This window comes from Protomyctophum parallelum (assembly GCF_964188405.1).
Source record: "Protomyctophum parallelum genome assembly, chromosome: 14".
NCBI lineage: Eukaryota > Metazoa > Chordata > Actinopteri > Myctophiformes > Myctophidae > Protomyctophum > Protomyctophum parallelum.
Genome location: NC_139709.1, coordinates 8236694 through 8251742, shown reverse-complemented (window position 1 = coordinate 8251742; position 15049 = coordinate 8236694). Strand labels below are relative to the sequence as shown.

The window sequence follows — 15049 nt, the reverse complement described above, 5'->3', positions numbered from 1 at the left end:
GAACTAATTGGGCCCCTGTCCTTCTTCCTTCACAGGTGTCACAACGCTGATCCAAACGAAGGCTCTGTTCCATTCTGGTCAAACACATGCAGTCAGGGTGCTGCTGTTGTGCACGTATACGCTGGCTCACTGGAAACACTCTGCTACACCAGTGGGCCTCAAAGTGTCCTTCAGTTCCAAATGGCCCTGTACAGGTGTGTAACTCTGAGTGTACAAATGGTCCATTTGGTTCCATTTTTTACACTCCCAGGCCAGGCCAGAGCCTTGAAAGACGTCCATTAAAAAGTTTGAGAACCACTGCACACTAAATGGAACTGCTAGAGCCTTAATTGTAGGAAGTAGGAAGCGCTATTCTGTATGCATATAGCCCACTGTTTCCATTATGGTTCTATATCTATTCAATTCATCAACATAGCATTAAAAATGAAACAATAAAGCATATCATCAACAAATATCAAACACTATGGGCAATACCTTGCGCCACCCCTTATCCCTAAACTTATTTGCCACGTTTTACTATTTTAAAAAACCTTTCAAAATTGTTCAAATTGCCGATCTACAAGCTCAACGCGTCGATGTAGATCCGCTAGTTGAACTATTTTCAAATGTTTTTCAAAATAGTAAAAATAAATGGTAAATAAGTTTAGGGATAAGGGATAAGGGTGGCGCAAGATAGGGCCCTATATATGTATATGTACATGTATGAATCTGCTAGGTACAAAGTCTGTGGAGATCGTGATGTGATGTGATGTGTTGTGATCTTATCTTATCTTGTGATGGGAGGTGCACAGCACATTTTCTATAGGCTGTCCAGAAGCGGACTGTGCAGTGTGTGTGTGTGTGTGTGTGTGTGTGTGTGTGTGTGTGTGTGTGTGTGTGTGTGTGTGTGTGTGTGTGTGTGTGTGTGTGTGTGTGTGTGTGTATAGCCTTGAGATCTGTGAGAATCTTGGACACCTGTCCAGTCTCAAGGCCTCTGTAGCTATCTATAAGTGTAGGCTACACACACAAAACACACACACACACACACACACACACACACACACATGCTTGTGTGTGTGTCTGTGTGCGCCTCTCTACTCTATTCCTCTCCCTCTCTCTCCACACACGGACAGACACAAACATAAGCACACTCGACACACACGGATACATAACCGCGTCCCTTTGTGTACTGTTGCCAAGCAACATTTCCCTGATTGGGTTAGTTGAGCTCTGGCACATGAACACACACGCACACACACACACGCGCACACACACACACACACACACGCACACGCACACGCACACGCACACGCACACGCACACGCACACACACACACTGGCTGCTGGGGATCAGATCACACACCCGCACTTCTCTGCCACGCCCATCCAGTTCTCCCGTGGGACCAGACTGTGATTCCATGGCCAAGGATGGAGAGAGGAAATAAGAGAACAGACGTGTTGTTCTAGGAGGAAGGAATCGGCTCTGTGCACGGCACGGCACGGCCGCCGCCGTCATTCCTTCTTGACGTGGTCCAATGTTGACTGTTGTTTGGTGCCAGTGACTGTATAGCTGAATCATGTATATTGCACATGTGAACGGTAAACTGTGATTTGAAACATCTACAAATGTCCACAGATGTTTCGATTCGGTGGTGAGGATCGATCTGTTAAACACAATGAATATATACACTGCACATACAATATACATGCTTTGACGTTTATCAGGGCCTATAGTCATTACCCTATATATCTCTCACTTCCCCAGTGTCCCTCTCACCAGCTTGAAGGTTAGGTTAGGACGCGTGCCCATAAGCTGCTCTCGTGTAATCATCACACATTCTTCAGATTTATCTGTTTAATATCTGCTGAGATCTGGCTTGGGGCTGATGCCACACACATAGATGAGAGCCAATAAACTACACCCATGACACACTAGAGATCTCTGGAAGACTCTATTTGCTGTAATGTGACTTGATGTCTGTCTGTTTGCCAAGTCTCGGGTCTCACTCACCCCTCAGTATGGCTAGCCTTTGGCCAGCGTGTTAATGATGATAATGAATTGCATTTTATAGTGCTGTAACATGTGCTCAAAGCGCTTTCCAATGGTTCATTCATTCATTCATTCATTAATTCATTCATACAGGTGAAGTGGCGAACAGTCAACGCCAGCGTCCTCACTTCCCACATTCACACACCAATGGTGGCAAGCTAACACCGACCAACTCATTGGAGGAGGAGCCGGGATTCGAACCGCCGACCCAGGGATCATTGGACGACCTGCTCCACCTCCTGAGCCACAGCGGCCCTGTTACGGTAATACATCTTGTGAATGTACATTTTGAGATATAATTGAGACAATATTTATGGTAGTTTTCTAAGTAAGACTGAACACAAGTTAATAAACTGCCCCCTCTTCACTGAACACAATCTCACCACATAGTTTATTATGCATAACCATCACCTGAAGAATTGATGTACTGTATTTGAAAGACTAGACATTGATTAGAAAACTGGTATTGTTTACAAAAAGATTTATTCATACAAATCTTACAACACGTTCATAACATTGAGAAATGTAACCCATTGACCATTTTCACATGGTAGCCATTTTCCCTTACATCATATTCGTGGGATGGGACATAAAAGCAAAATGGACAACGTGTGAATATGGTCCATCCTGTGTGTAGAATGATGATACTTTTACTAAGTTCACTTTTTAAAACACATTGTTTTCAGATAGTAAGAGATCAACACATTGAAGTAAGGCGTTTGGCGCTTTCAGAAATATCAACAACAGGCGTTTTGCTTGGATCTGTTTTACAAGTCCATCAGGTTCAGAAATCAGTCCTAGGTGTGGAGATGCACATAACCATTATGGATGGGGGATATCTTCTAATGAATCAATTACTGACCATTATTAAACAATCAACAACACCTCATAATCAACATCAATAAACACTGGTCATTGGTTCAACTTCACAACTCTCACAGATAATGAACACACACACACACACACACACACACACACCACCCGTTTCGACTGATATCAATCGACAAGACACATACATACATAGAGGCCTGCGGAAGGCGGATTTAGCCGCGGTTGCCGCGGATAACCGCAGTTTAAGGTGGATTTGGGTCATTCAAATATATTATAAATTAATATCGGATGAACCGTGGGCGAAATAACGCGGGAAGTAAATCAATGGCATCTATCTATAGGCTTATTATAGCTTTTAAAACGCCCAAGATTTCGGGGAAATCTCGCAATCCGCGGGTGGTTGCAGATTTATAAATTGGAATAATGAATTAATGTGGTCGGATAACGGGCGGATTATAAACATGCACACGATTCGGGTGACAAAGAAAAGCTCATCTGCAGGTCTCTATATACGTGTGTACATAGGTACATACATACATACATACATACATACATACATACATGTTGCCTGCTCCATGGATTCTACTCTTTTTTTTCTCTCAATGAACATTGGCCATGCTTTAAAAACAAACAAACAAAGAAGCCTAGTTCTACTACTCTTGGGGCGGACCAAGCCAAACGTTTTTAACCACTTAAACCCCAGCGTCCTTATTGTGGGGAAGGCGTTTGCGGACAGTAGCAGATCGGCTATTCTCAGCTAAAGCCTTCCCCACAAGCAGAAAACAGAAATGACACTACTAGCCCTGAGGCGAGCGGTTAATCAGAGTAAAAGGAAGTTTCATCGTAAGCTAATGGACTGCAGCATCATAGGGCCACTAAAATTGCCATCTTTCAAATGTGGCAATTTATTTGATTTTTTTTTTACTCATGTCGAAGCAAAAGGCACCAAAGCCAATCCACTTTTACATGCATTCACATTCAGCCGCTCCTTCGCACAGACACAGACGTACGTGTACTGTCTTATACGCACACGCACACACGCTCTCTCTCACACGCACATGCACGCACCCACCCACACACACACACACACACACACACACACACACACATCCACACAGATATCCAGCACACATGCATACACGAAGCCTGCGGGAGAAAGCCAAATTGAGGAAAGATGGTATTGATACTTTGCGTGTGGGGGACACTGGCCATGGATTGAATTGCAGGAGTGCATCAAGCTGCATTTGCATTAATGTTGAATAAATACATGAGATATCTCTGTATAGGCTACAGATATATAAGATAACTCAATATAGTGGCCAAGTCCAGCTGCCTCTATTTTATCACCGTGTGCACATATACTGTACCAGTGCTCTCGTCAGAAAGGCCAAAGTGAAGCGATTTCAAAGTTTAATGTCAGATACGGTTCTGATATCAGACCCATTGTCCCTGATCTCACTCTGTCAAGTGAGGTGAGGTGCTCCCTTACAATTGCATTTGTCTCTCTTTTTGTGTGTGAGGATCTCTCTCTCTCTCTCTCTCTCTTATGTAACAGGCTCATTCATTTCTCTACCGCATGCTTTTTCCTCTTAAACTCAGGCTCTCCCTTTCTCTCTAGCAGGCCCTGTCTTTCACTCTGACATTCATCTTCTCTTTTACGCTCTTCCTCGTTTGCTTTTTTTTCTTCCTGTCTCACATGACACAGTCACTCACTCTCTCTCTCTCTCACACACACACACACACACACACACACACACACACACACACACACACACACACACATGCTTGTGTGGATACATGCGTGCGTGCGTGTGCGCATCTACTCTATTCCTCCCCCTCTCTCTCCACACACGGACAGTTTCTCTAATCTCTCTCTCTCTCTCTCACACACACACACACACACACACACACACACACACACACACACACACACACACACACACAAACACACACATATTCTGTCACATCGTCATTGCACACACTCCATGCATATAACTTAGGTCAGCGTTGTCAAAACGATAAAAGCCACACCACTGTGAAATCATCACACTATAACACAGCGACCTGTACAGCGATTCTAAATCATAAGCGCGACTATACCGGGAGGACAAAGGCAATCTGCAAAGGATGGGCTGGGGGGGGGGGGGGGGGGGGGTGGGTATAGTGTCTCCTTTCCCCATCATATCAACCATTAAAAATGATGGGAGCAGGGAGGTGAAATTCAACAAGTCAGTGCAGTACCAGTTTCCACCACCCGGATAACCCTCCTCAACTCCTCAGTCACATAATTATCCAGCACATCTGAGGGTGGGTCAACGATGTTACAATACAGTTTGAGCACAAGATTCACCACATCATGATCCAAAACGGTACAAGAGCATGCTGTTACTAAGCCCAAAAAAAAGAGTAAATCTCCACATGCACCGGTATAAGTAATGAAATGATATAGTTAAATATTCCAGACACAAGTACAAAAAAAAAAAAACAAGACTGGCAAGATCTTGGTAACTCTCCTCGATAACCTTTAGCCCAAAAACGTCCTTCCCTGTGTCTTAGTCTTGTGGATTCTGAACACTGGTGATACTGCCCAAATATAACCGGATATAACAGTTGAAATGTATTCTGTTTACAGAACACAAAAGAACATTGAGATGGATATGGACACTGTGTGTATATATATATATATATATATATAGATATATATATATATATATATGTTGGGTTTTTTACACTTTACATACACACGCACACATACGAAACATTCTTCATCTAATGTAGCTGCTTGAACTCAAGTAAATGACAAGTAAGCGACTGAGGCAAGTGAGCACGCATGCGTCATTGGGGATTTGGGGCGCAGACTCGCAGAGTAAAATCTACATTGATGATTTTACGTGGCTATACTGCATGAGGTGACCTTTCCAAAGTCTACAACCAAATGTATGCCTATCCCCAAATAACCACCCTGATTCTTTTTGATGTCCATCCAAGTCAATCAGTCACCCATCAGATGAGAGACCCACATTAAGGTCCCATTAAGGCAGTGGTTCTCTAAGTGGGATCCAGGCAGGGACCCCCAGAGGTCCTTGGGTGAGTTCCAAGGGGTCCCCATAGCTAAATGATATTATAGGAACCAAATGGACCCTTTTGGGTCTGTAACTCAGAAGGTGTACAAATGGAACCAAATGGACACTAATGGTTCATTCTCTGAGTTAAAATAATATTGATTTTTCCCCCCTCACTATTTTTTACAATATATATTGGGGTCCCAGAGATAGAAATGCCATTAAATGGGGGTCCGTACATATAGCCTAGAATTCATGTAAAACTGCATGGGGGTCCTTGAAATTACAAAATAGTTGAGGAAATTGAGCAAATCTTCTCTCATGCGGGGGTCCCTGGCATATATTTTCAAATGGGGGTCTGTGGGCTAATAAGTGTCAATTTGGGAGTCTTTTTGAGAAAGTTTGACAACCACTGCATCAAGGGCATGAGGAGAGGGATATCTATCATTTTAGGAGAATCAGTGGATAATGCCTCACATGCGCATGCTCACTGCTTCTTTGGGCCTGTTTCGAAAACAAACAACACTAAAAAAATATAGAACGTTGGTTACAAAAATAAGTATAACATTCAATACTTTGATTGTCTTTTTAAAATCTATTTATTTTCTGCATATAGATGACCTTAAGAGTTTTCAAGCGCATAACGTTGAAGGTGCACACTTATCTTTTTATTGTATTTTTTTTTCTTTTCTAATTTACCTTTTTATCTTTTTGTTTCGTTTTTCCAACATGTTGACACGAAAATAAAATATTGGTCCACAAAGTATATATATAGGCTATAATAACTGTGCAGGTATATCAAGTGCTTTTTTTTTTGTTGTTGTTTGTATACAAAAAGAAAAAAACGAAAAATATTATTAAAATATTCATTTTTAATGGCTTTACTTCATACATAAATACATGTTTAAAAGAAATACACAGGCGCATATCCACTTGGTTTGGTCAAGGTATAATAATCTGTTGAGTTTAACGACTTGATATTATATACACATCATTCAAGGATCGAGGGGGGGGGGGGGCTTTAGGGGGGGGGGGGCGCTCATTGGGCTCACACAGAACGGTTTGGGTTATTATAGGGCGCTACAAATAGGCGAGTCGACGTCCTTTGTTCCTAACCCTCTGTCTGTACCTTCGTCCCAGGACGGCGGCGAGGTATTTCTTCACGGCCATCTGTTTTCGATAGCGACTGTAGCTGTCGGTGAAGATCCCGTCCGAGTGCCTCTTGGACAAGGGCTGCTGCTCCGACTGCGCCTGCGAGTCTTCCTCCACGCTGCTCTCCTCACTGCATGCATGCGTGCACACACACACACACACACACACACAAACACACACACACACGAGGGGAAAAAATGCGCGTCCGCCCCACGTTAAGAAAATGGCTCGTTTATACAAATATAGGCTATACTTTCATTAGTTGCGTCGGTGGCGCTGCATGGCTGGCTGCCTGTCGGGCTCGCTTGCTGCAGTATAGGTACATAGCAGATCTACAAGCTCACAACGCGTCACGTTCGTAACGCGTTGTGAGCTTGTATATCTGCAGTTTACTGCACGCAACACCGCCAGGCATGCAACTAAGTATGCAGGCTTTTATAACCTGTGTTAACTCAACACATAACTGCACTGTAGGTAGAATATATATATATATATATGTGAAGATTATACCAATGCATTTTTAGTCCAGTTGACGCTGCTTTTGGATTCCATCACAAAGTTATGTCTACAAGCGTTACATTTGGTTATTTATGTATAGGCCTACATGTGTGCATGAATTTATTTCGTTCGGCAAAAGGCAAAAAATTAGGCCTTTAATGTCGAACAAAACAGTGGCTTAAGCCTTTAAATCGTCTGTTATAAATGATTAATTCACAGTGCATTATTAAAGCCTATATATAGACTACACATGGTTCTTTGCGTTACATTAATTGAATTGTTTTCATCGTATTTATTATTTGGCTAATATAATTATATATAGCTATCAGAACAATGTATCTCTCTCTCTTGAAAGGACAAGTATAATCTTGAACGCAACAATGCCAACAAAGAAAGTGTATGGAACACAGTATTGTGCATTCTGTGGGTTCTGAGCGGGGGTGGGGGGGGGGGGATCACGAAATTAAAAAATAAAAACACTCACAGAAATGAAACTATAGACAAATGTATGTATTTCGAAGGACACATTAGCGCAGCAGCAAACCTGAACTTAATAAGGGGCGGCGGACAAACTAAAGATGATGCACGTATATACGGACGGAGCGGCAGGTGTAATAATATTATATTAAACGCTTATATTAAGATAAATGCCCTTACCCTACTGTCTGTATTGTCATCAGAGTATGCAGATATTGCCTCGCTGTTAACTGCCCCAGGATCTCCCTCAAGGCTCTATCTAATTCCTCCTCTGCATGCAGCTGCACTGCTCTGAGATGATAAAACGTGCACAAACAACACATGTAGATCGTCAGTGATGGTGATGATGACCATAATAAGAAGCGCAAGACACACAGACAATGATCAAAAAAAGTATAGACTAAAATTATGTGCCCACCCCTCTCTCAAAGTTATACACACGACGAAACAACATCTAGCCTATACTGCTGCACGCATGTATGTATGTATAGGCTATATGTATGTATGGGATAATCACATTATACTCATCGATCGTCTTGGGCTATTTTTGCATCGACATTTTTAGGCTACTGAATATGAAAATATAACACTGAACAAATAAAATTATGGCGATTGGCGACGCACATCAGCAGAAAGTCATCCAAATGGATTTCCCCTGAATATTATGTTAAATCAAATATATATATAGCCGAACTCACCTCTTTTCTGGTGGGTAGTAAAGCGTGTAACCGTCGCCATCTAAGGACGGTGGGCTTCGTATAGAAATCTGATCGCTATCAAAATCCATGTCAGATAACGAGTTCCCAATGTTCCCATCCTCATCGAACGCGTCGTTTTCAAGCCTGCAATGCAACGGGGGCAATATAAATCATTAATGAGAATATAGAATCCTTTCATAAACCATTAAATCATTGCGTTTTAGTCTGCATTGGTATACAGGCGTCTTATACAGCATTTAACTTAAGACCATTGAGACGTAAAATAAAATAAATAAAAAGGCAAAATAAAAAAATAACAAACGTGAATATGATACTATATGTGCATAGTATAGTATAGACTGGGAGAAATTAACGAAAGTTTGTATTATTGTAGGATATTTACTTATAATTACTATATCGAATTATATATCTCAATAATCAATTTGTGTTTATGAATATACTTTCAAATGAGATGCTATTTTTTTTTTATTTATTATACGGACCTCATTCGTTATTTATAGGAATCGGGACAACGGATATTTATAGGCCTTCATGCGCCAACATTTAATAAAAGATGATTTCAGTGAAAATTAGAGTCGGTGAAAAAAAAAAGCCACGCCTATAAATTAAGAGCTTTAACGGGCGGGACGGACGGGGACATGTTAATGCATCTCATATAGAATGGAGCGTTCCTATTGGTTTCGCCTCGCCTCTCCATTGTGACGCCATCCCACCGTCATCCTGTCATGGGGCTACCCGTTGACTCTCATTTCTTTTTAATAAGGGGAGTTCTTCTACCTCTGTGACCGTCCATGCCTGTCCCATCGGACACACAGATATAGCAGGCTATATTTACACCGCTATATGCCAATTTCTCCATTCACTGGCATTTTCCACATTACCCAACCGGTCCAACACATTGCGCAATATATTTTCCATGGACGGTAGGCCTATACTATATATAGGCTAAAGGCTAAATGTTTGTTTAATGCTATATTTAAACGAATGCTATATTTAAACGAATGTGCGCACAAGTTGTTGCATGTAAAAAAAATAGAATAAAATAAAAACTATTACCGATCTTCTCACAACAACAACAATAATAATAATAATACTTGAGAATATTGTTCCAACTACTTGATTTTGAATCAAATCTCCATCATTAAAAAAAAAATCTTGTTTAAAAAAAAATGCAATTCTAAGACATCCACCCACCTAATCTTGGGGTAACTTAGTCCGATAGGTGTGCAGTAGACGCTGAAGTGCATTATGATCCCATAGATGAGCAAGACTAAAGTCGCTCTGCTCGACCTGGCCATGCTGTTAGAAAAATAAAAACACACAAAGCAGTGTTATACAGGAAATTCCACTCCATCCATAACACTCACATGCACGCTTAATAAAAAAATAAATATATATAGGCTATCATCCATATAGCCTACAATATATGCGTTCCGTTTATAATTCAGTTTATATAGGCTAACGTTCATAAAGGCAAATTATAGCTTAACATTTCCATTAGTGCTGAAACCACATTTTGTTTGCCCTGCTCTATTTCAGCCCGATTCCATAAAAAAAGTTTAAAGATCGAATTATGCGACACGAAATCCGTTAATTTCCTTTGGGCACAGACATGTAGTGGTATAGCCTATATAAAAACAGAAGAAGAAAAAAGGAAATTGGGTCCGCGCAAGGAAAAAAGAAGAAGAAGAAGAAAAAGAATTCCACAACTTAATCTTGATTGAGCTCCCTCCATTTCTCCGATTAAAAAAAAAAGCAATTCCTGTTTGTGAAAGAAAGAAGCTGCAGAGAGAAGCACACAACATACCTAGAGGAGGAAGAAGAGAAGAGCAGCTGGTGCTGGACGAGATACGTGCCGCCGGGTGCGGTTGTGTTGTTGGTATAGTGTGTGTGCGTGTGTGTGAGTGCGTGTGTGCGTGTGAGTGTGTATGTATGAGTGTGTGTGTGTGTGTGTGGGTGTGTATGTGTGCGTGTGTGTGTGTGTGTGTGTGTGTGTGGTGTGTGTGTGAGAGTGAGAGAAAGATAGCGATCTTTCTCACGGCACCTCTCCTCCTTTCCTGGGCTGAAGGAAGCGCCTCCGCCGTCGGTTCCTTAGTGGTCCCCTCAGTGCTGCCGGTCCTAGTTTTATAACACAACTATGTGACTAAACCAGTCGATTGCGCAAAAGGAAGAGGTAACGAGAAAAGAGACGCCGCGTGGTTTACGTCTACATAGCTTTGTTCTAAACTTTTTCTTGTGTCCTGCGAACTGATTGCCTTGGATTTTTATCCATGACTCGGTGAGCCTTGCCTTTTTTTTTCTCTCCTCTCCAATAAGTCACATTAGGGATGGTTATAGACGTCATCAAGCCTTCCTCCCGGAATATAATAGCGCGGTTGCTTCCTCATCGATGCATCCGTCGTTACTCGACCCCCCCCCCCCCTCCCTCATACATCCCCTCCCCTCCCACCCCCAGAAGATGGAACTTTTACATAGAAACTTTTTCCCCTCCCCTCCATCAAATTCTTTTGACAGGAGGTGAGTGCACACGTGTGTATGCACTTTAGTTTACACAAGAGGACGTGACGGTCAGCATTAATAATTTCCTCCCTCTCACCACATGCATGCACCGTGCACGACCAGTGCGCGCGCCTCCCACGCGTCATCAATAACTCCTCTAATTAGGCATTTATGATTATGGGGCTAAGCTGGGAAATTCTAATCTTTTGGAGAAATGATGACCGTGGTTCCTTTTATGTGAACCGGCACGAGTGGTGCTGATGGGAAAGGAAACCTATCAGCCTCCTAGATTAGAAGATGATCGGAGTTCAAGGCCCGTGGGGAGCTATCCAGTGCTGAAAACGAGTCGCCTTTGCAAGAGGCTTATTTTATTTATTTTTTTAAACCACGTTGATTTCACGAAGCTTTACTTTATATGCCTATATTGGAAATGGCTTTGAATAATGGCCACCGGCACCGTTTACTGGATAATACCCAACGTAATATAGCTTATAGTCTAAACTGCTGCACAATCTGATCTGAACATTGCTTGCTGTGACTAGTGACGCATGCAGGAGGACAAAGAGAGTTCTAAAAGATGTGCATTTTTCTGGCATAGAATGAATATCTCCTACAGTGTTTTGTGTCAGGAGAACATTAGTGTGTTAGGCTATATATACGGAAAAGGAATTTGGCTATATAACCTATAGGCCTGTGTCAGAACTGATCAATTAATATTAAGAGTGGCCTATTTATAATTAAGCGATTGCAATTGATTGTCTTTTCCCATCAATACGGCTGAATCCTCATGTCAAGACGCCGGGAACTCGGGAAGCCACGGACGCGCCCATGCACCAACCTCAGGTCCAGGTTGTCCAATACCGTGTTCTAGTAGCCTATACCTGCCATGCTATAGGCTACCCATACGCCATACCAAAACGTGTCCGATGACCGATTCATTCACGTCATTATTTTTGTTTATTCTTCTCTGACGCAATATGACGAACGCGCAGAGTCATTGTGGTCGGGGGCCAATCCCCAAGTTGTGCTTGGACGTGATTCCAATGGAGGAAAAAAATCAGCCAAACCCGGCACTGTCTAGTGAGCTAATCTAGTGAGCTAATTTAAGACTTCCGGTGGACGATCTCTTCAAAATAAGAGTACCCTCTAGAGTATTGAAAAAAAGTTTAATTTGCACATTAAAACTACAAATTAAGCATTTAAATGATGCTATAAGACACACATTATGTTTCTGTGTAAAAATAAGTAATTAAATAATAATAATAATAATAAAGTTATCTAAATGGATAAATGCTATTCACTGGAGCTGGAGTGCATGGACTTTATAAAGTGGACACTGGACAAAAGACGGCTCCGCGAGGCAACTATCTGGACATACCCACGCGTTCGGGGAGATGTCCTCTACCACACCCCACTCTCCGCTAAGCGGGAGAGGTGTAAAATTCACAGCAGCAGACCTTCTACTGGGGTCAATGATCAAAAAAGTACAGTTTCCGGACCCAGAATGGACACTGGACAAAAGACGGCTCCGCGAGGCAACTATCTGGACATACCCACGCGTTCGGGGAGATGTCCTCTACCACACCCCACTCTCCGCTAAGCGGAAGAGGTGTAAAATTCACAGCAGCAGATCTTCTACTGGGGTCAATGCTCAAAAAAGTACCGTTTCCGGACCCAGAATGGACACTGGACAAAAGACGGCTCCGCGAGGCAACTATCTGGACATACCCACGCGTTCGGGGAGATGTGAGCGTTGACCCCAGTAGAAGGTCTGCTGCTGTGAATTTTACACCTCTCCCGCTTAGCGGAGAGTGGGGTGTGGTAGAGGACATCTCCCCGAACGCGTGGGTATGTCCAGATAGTTGCCTCGTGGAGCCGTCTTTTGTCCAGTGTCCATTCTGGGTCCGGAAACGGTACTTTTGTGAGCATTGACCCCAGTAGAAGGTCTGCTGCTGTGAATTTTACACCTCTCCCGCTTAGCGGAGAGTGGGGTGTGGTAGACACGTGGGTATGTCCAGATAGTTGCCTCGCGGAGCCGTCTTTTGTCCAGTGTCCACTTTATAAAGTCCATGCACTCCAGTGAATAGCATTTATCCATTTAGATAACTTTTTTATGTTATTTAATTACTTATTTTTACACAGAAACATAATGTGTGTCTTTACAATAACTGTAATGTAATAATAATAATAATACTAATAATGTAATGTAATAATTATTTAATTAACCTTCCTACCTACATGACTGCTTGCCTAAATATGTCCCAAACCGCCCGCTAAGGTCTTCCACTGCTGGCCTGCTCGCTTTGCCTAAAAAAATGGCAACTAAAAAATACGGGGAAGCAGCTTTTTGCTTCTACGGGCCATCGGCATGGAACAAGCTCCCTCTGTACCTTCGTCAGGCAGCCTCTGTAGACATTTTTAAAGCTCAGCTCAAGACCCACTTCTACAACATTGCCTTTAAGTGATCTTATTCATGTCCTCACTGTATTGCATTACTGCTTGTTTTTTAATGTCGTTGCCTTGCTTTTCTTTTATGCTTTGCTTTTATTTTATTCTCCATTGTTCTGTAAAGCACTTTGAGCTGCATTTGATGTCATGAAAGGTGCTATACAAATAAAGTTTTATTATTATTATTATTATTAACGAATTAAATAACCTTATTTTATTCTGAAGGCAACCGGATGTCTTAAATTAGCTTGCTCTCAGACAGGAAGTTCTAAATTAGCTCATTAGACAGAGCCCCTAAACCCCATGTTGTGTTTTAAACTAAGGCTGTTGATATCATGGCCCGATCACGGACTGTGCAAGTCTGATCAAACGGCGCCATCATGTGGAGAAGAGAATACCGTACATTACAAGATCCAGCTTTCTAACCGGCTGCTGTTTTTTCAACGAGCCGAAAAAGTAGGCCCCTGCCTACTCAAATATTTTACTAGTAAAGTAAAAAAATACCAATACGTCATTGTAGAATTACTCCGTTACAAAAGACTAAAGTAACCCCACTGCACAAGAAAGGCAGCAAATTAGACCTTCCTTATAGGCTCCATCTCGAAAGTGATGGAACAAATAAAATAGTCTATCTATGCACAGCTCGAAAAGGTAACAAGAAGACTTTGATTGATTGATTGAAATATTTATTAACAGTTTGCAGAATTTACAGTACATTTCAAGCACAAACTCAATACAAAGACTGTTAACTGTGAGTGGACGACCCAATTAAGCATTACACTTGTTTACAACAGGGTCCACATTGTTCAATTCATCAAAACATTTAGAGACATACAAATAGACATTTCTATGTAGCTAAAGAACAGAACAGGAATTCATCATAAAGGAAGCAAAAAGGGAAAAGATACATATACAGTGAGGGGAGATGGGGGGGGGGGGGGACTCACCCCGGTGCGTGCCTGTTTTTCCTCCCGGAATTTTCCCCAGTGAGGGGGATAACTTTGTAATATGCTATTGGCTGTTTGTATTCTTTTTGGAAAAATATAAAAAGATACTCCTGTGGAAAGGCTATATTATATTACTTATATTGACCCTATATACGAATTCCAATCTGGCTTCAGAACATCCCACTCCAATGACACATGCATGCCTCCTCTATTTGAGCGTCACAAGGTGGATGCTGGCAAATACTGCAGTGGCATGGTGGCTTTTGACACCGTAAACCACTCCATACTGATTAACAAGCTAAAAGCTATTGGTTTTTTGATGCACATCAGTGAGCTGGATGCAATCCTACCTGGAGGGGAGAGAACAGATGGTGGAGGAAACCATTT

The 15049-nt window shown here is 42.0% G+C and overlaps 1 protein-coding gene across 1 annotated transcript; it reads right to left on the bottom strand.

Moving 5' to 3' along the window:
* Nucleotides 1–7002: 7002 nt before the first annotated feature.
* On the bottom strand, nt 7003–10066 carry adcyap1b (adenylate cyclase activating polypeptide 1b; the record flags this gene model as incomplete). Its single annotated transcript, XM_083782457.1, has 3 exons — nt 7003–7204; nt 8748–8891; nt 9963–10066. The coding sequence occupies 3 exons, from the start codon at nt 10064–10066 to the stop codon at nt 7003–7005; spliced, it is 450 nt and encodes a 149-aa protein (XP_083638583.1).
* Between the last annotated feature and the right edge of the window lie 4983 nt (nt 10067–15049).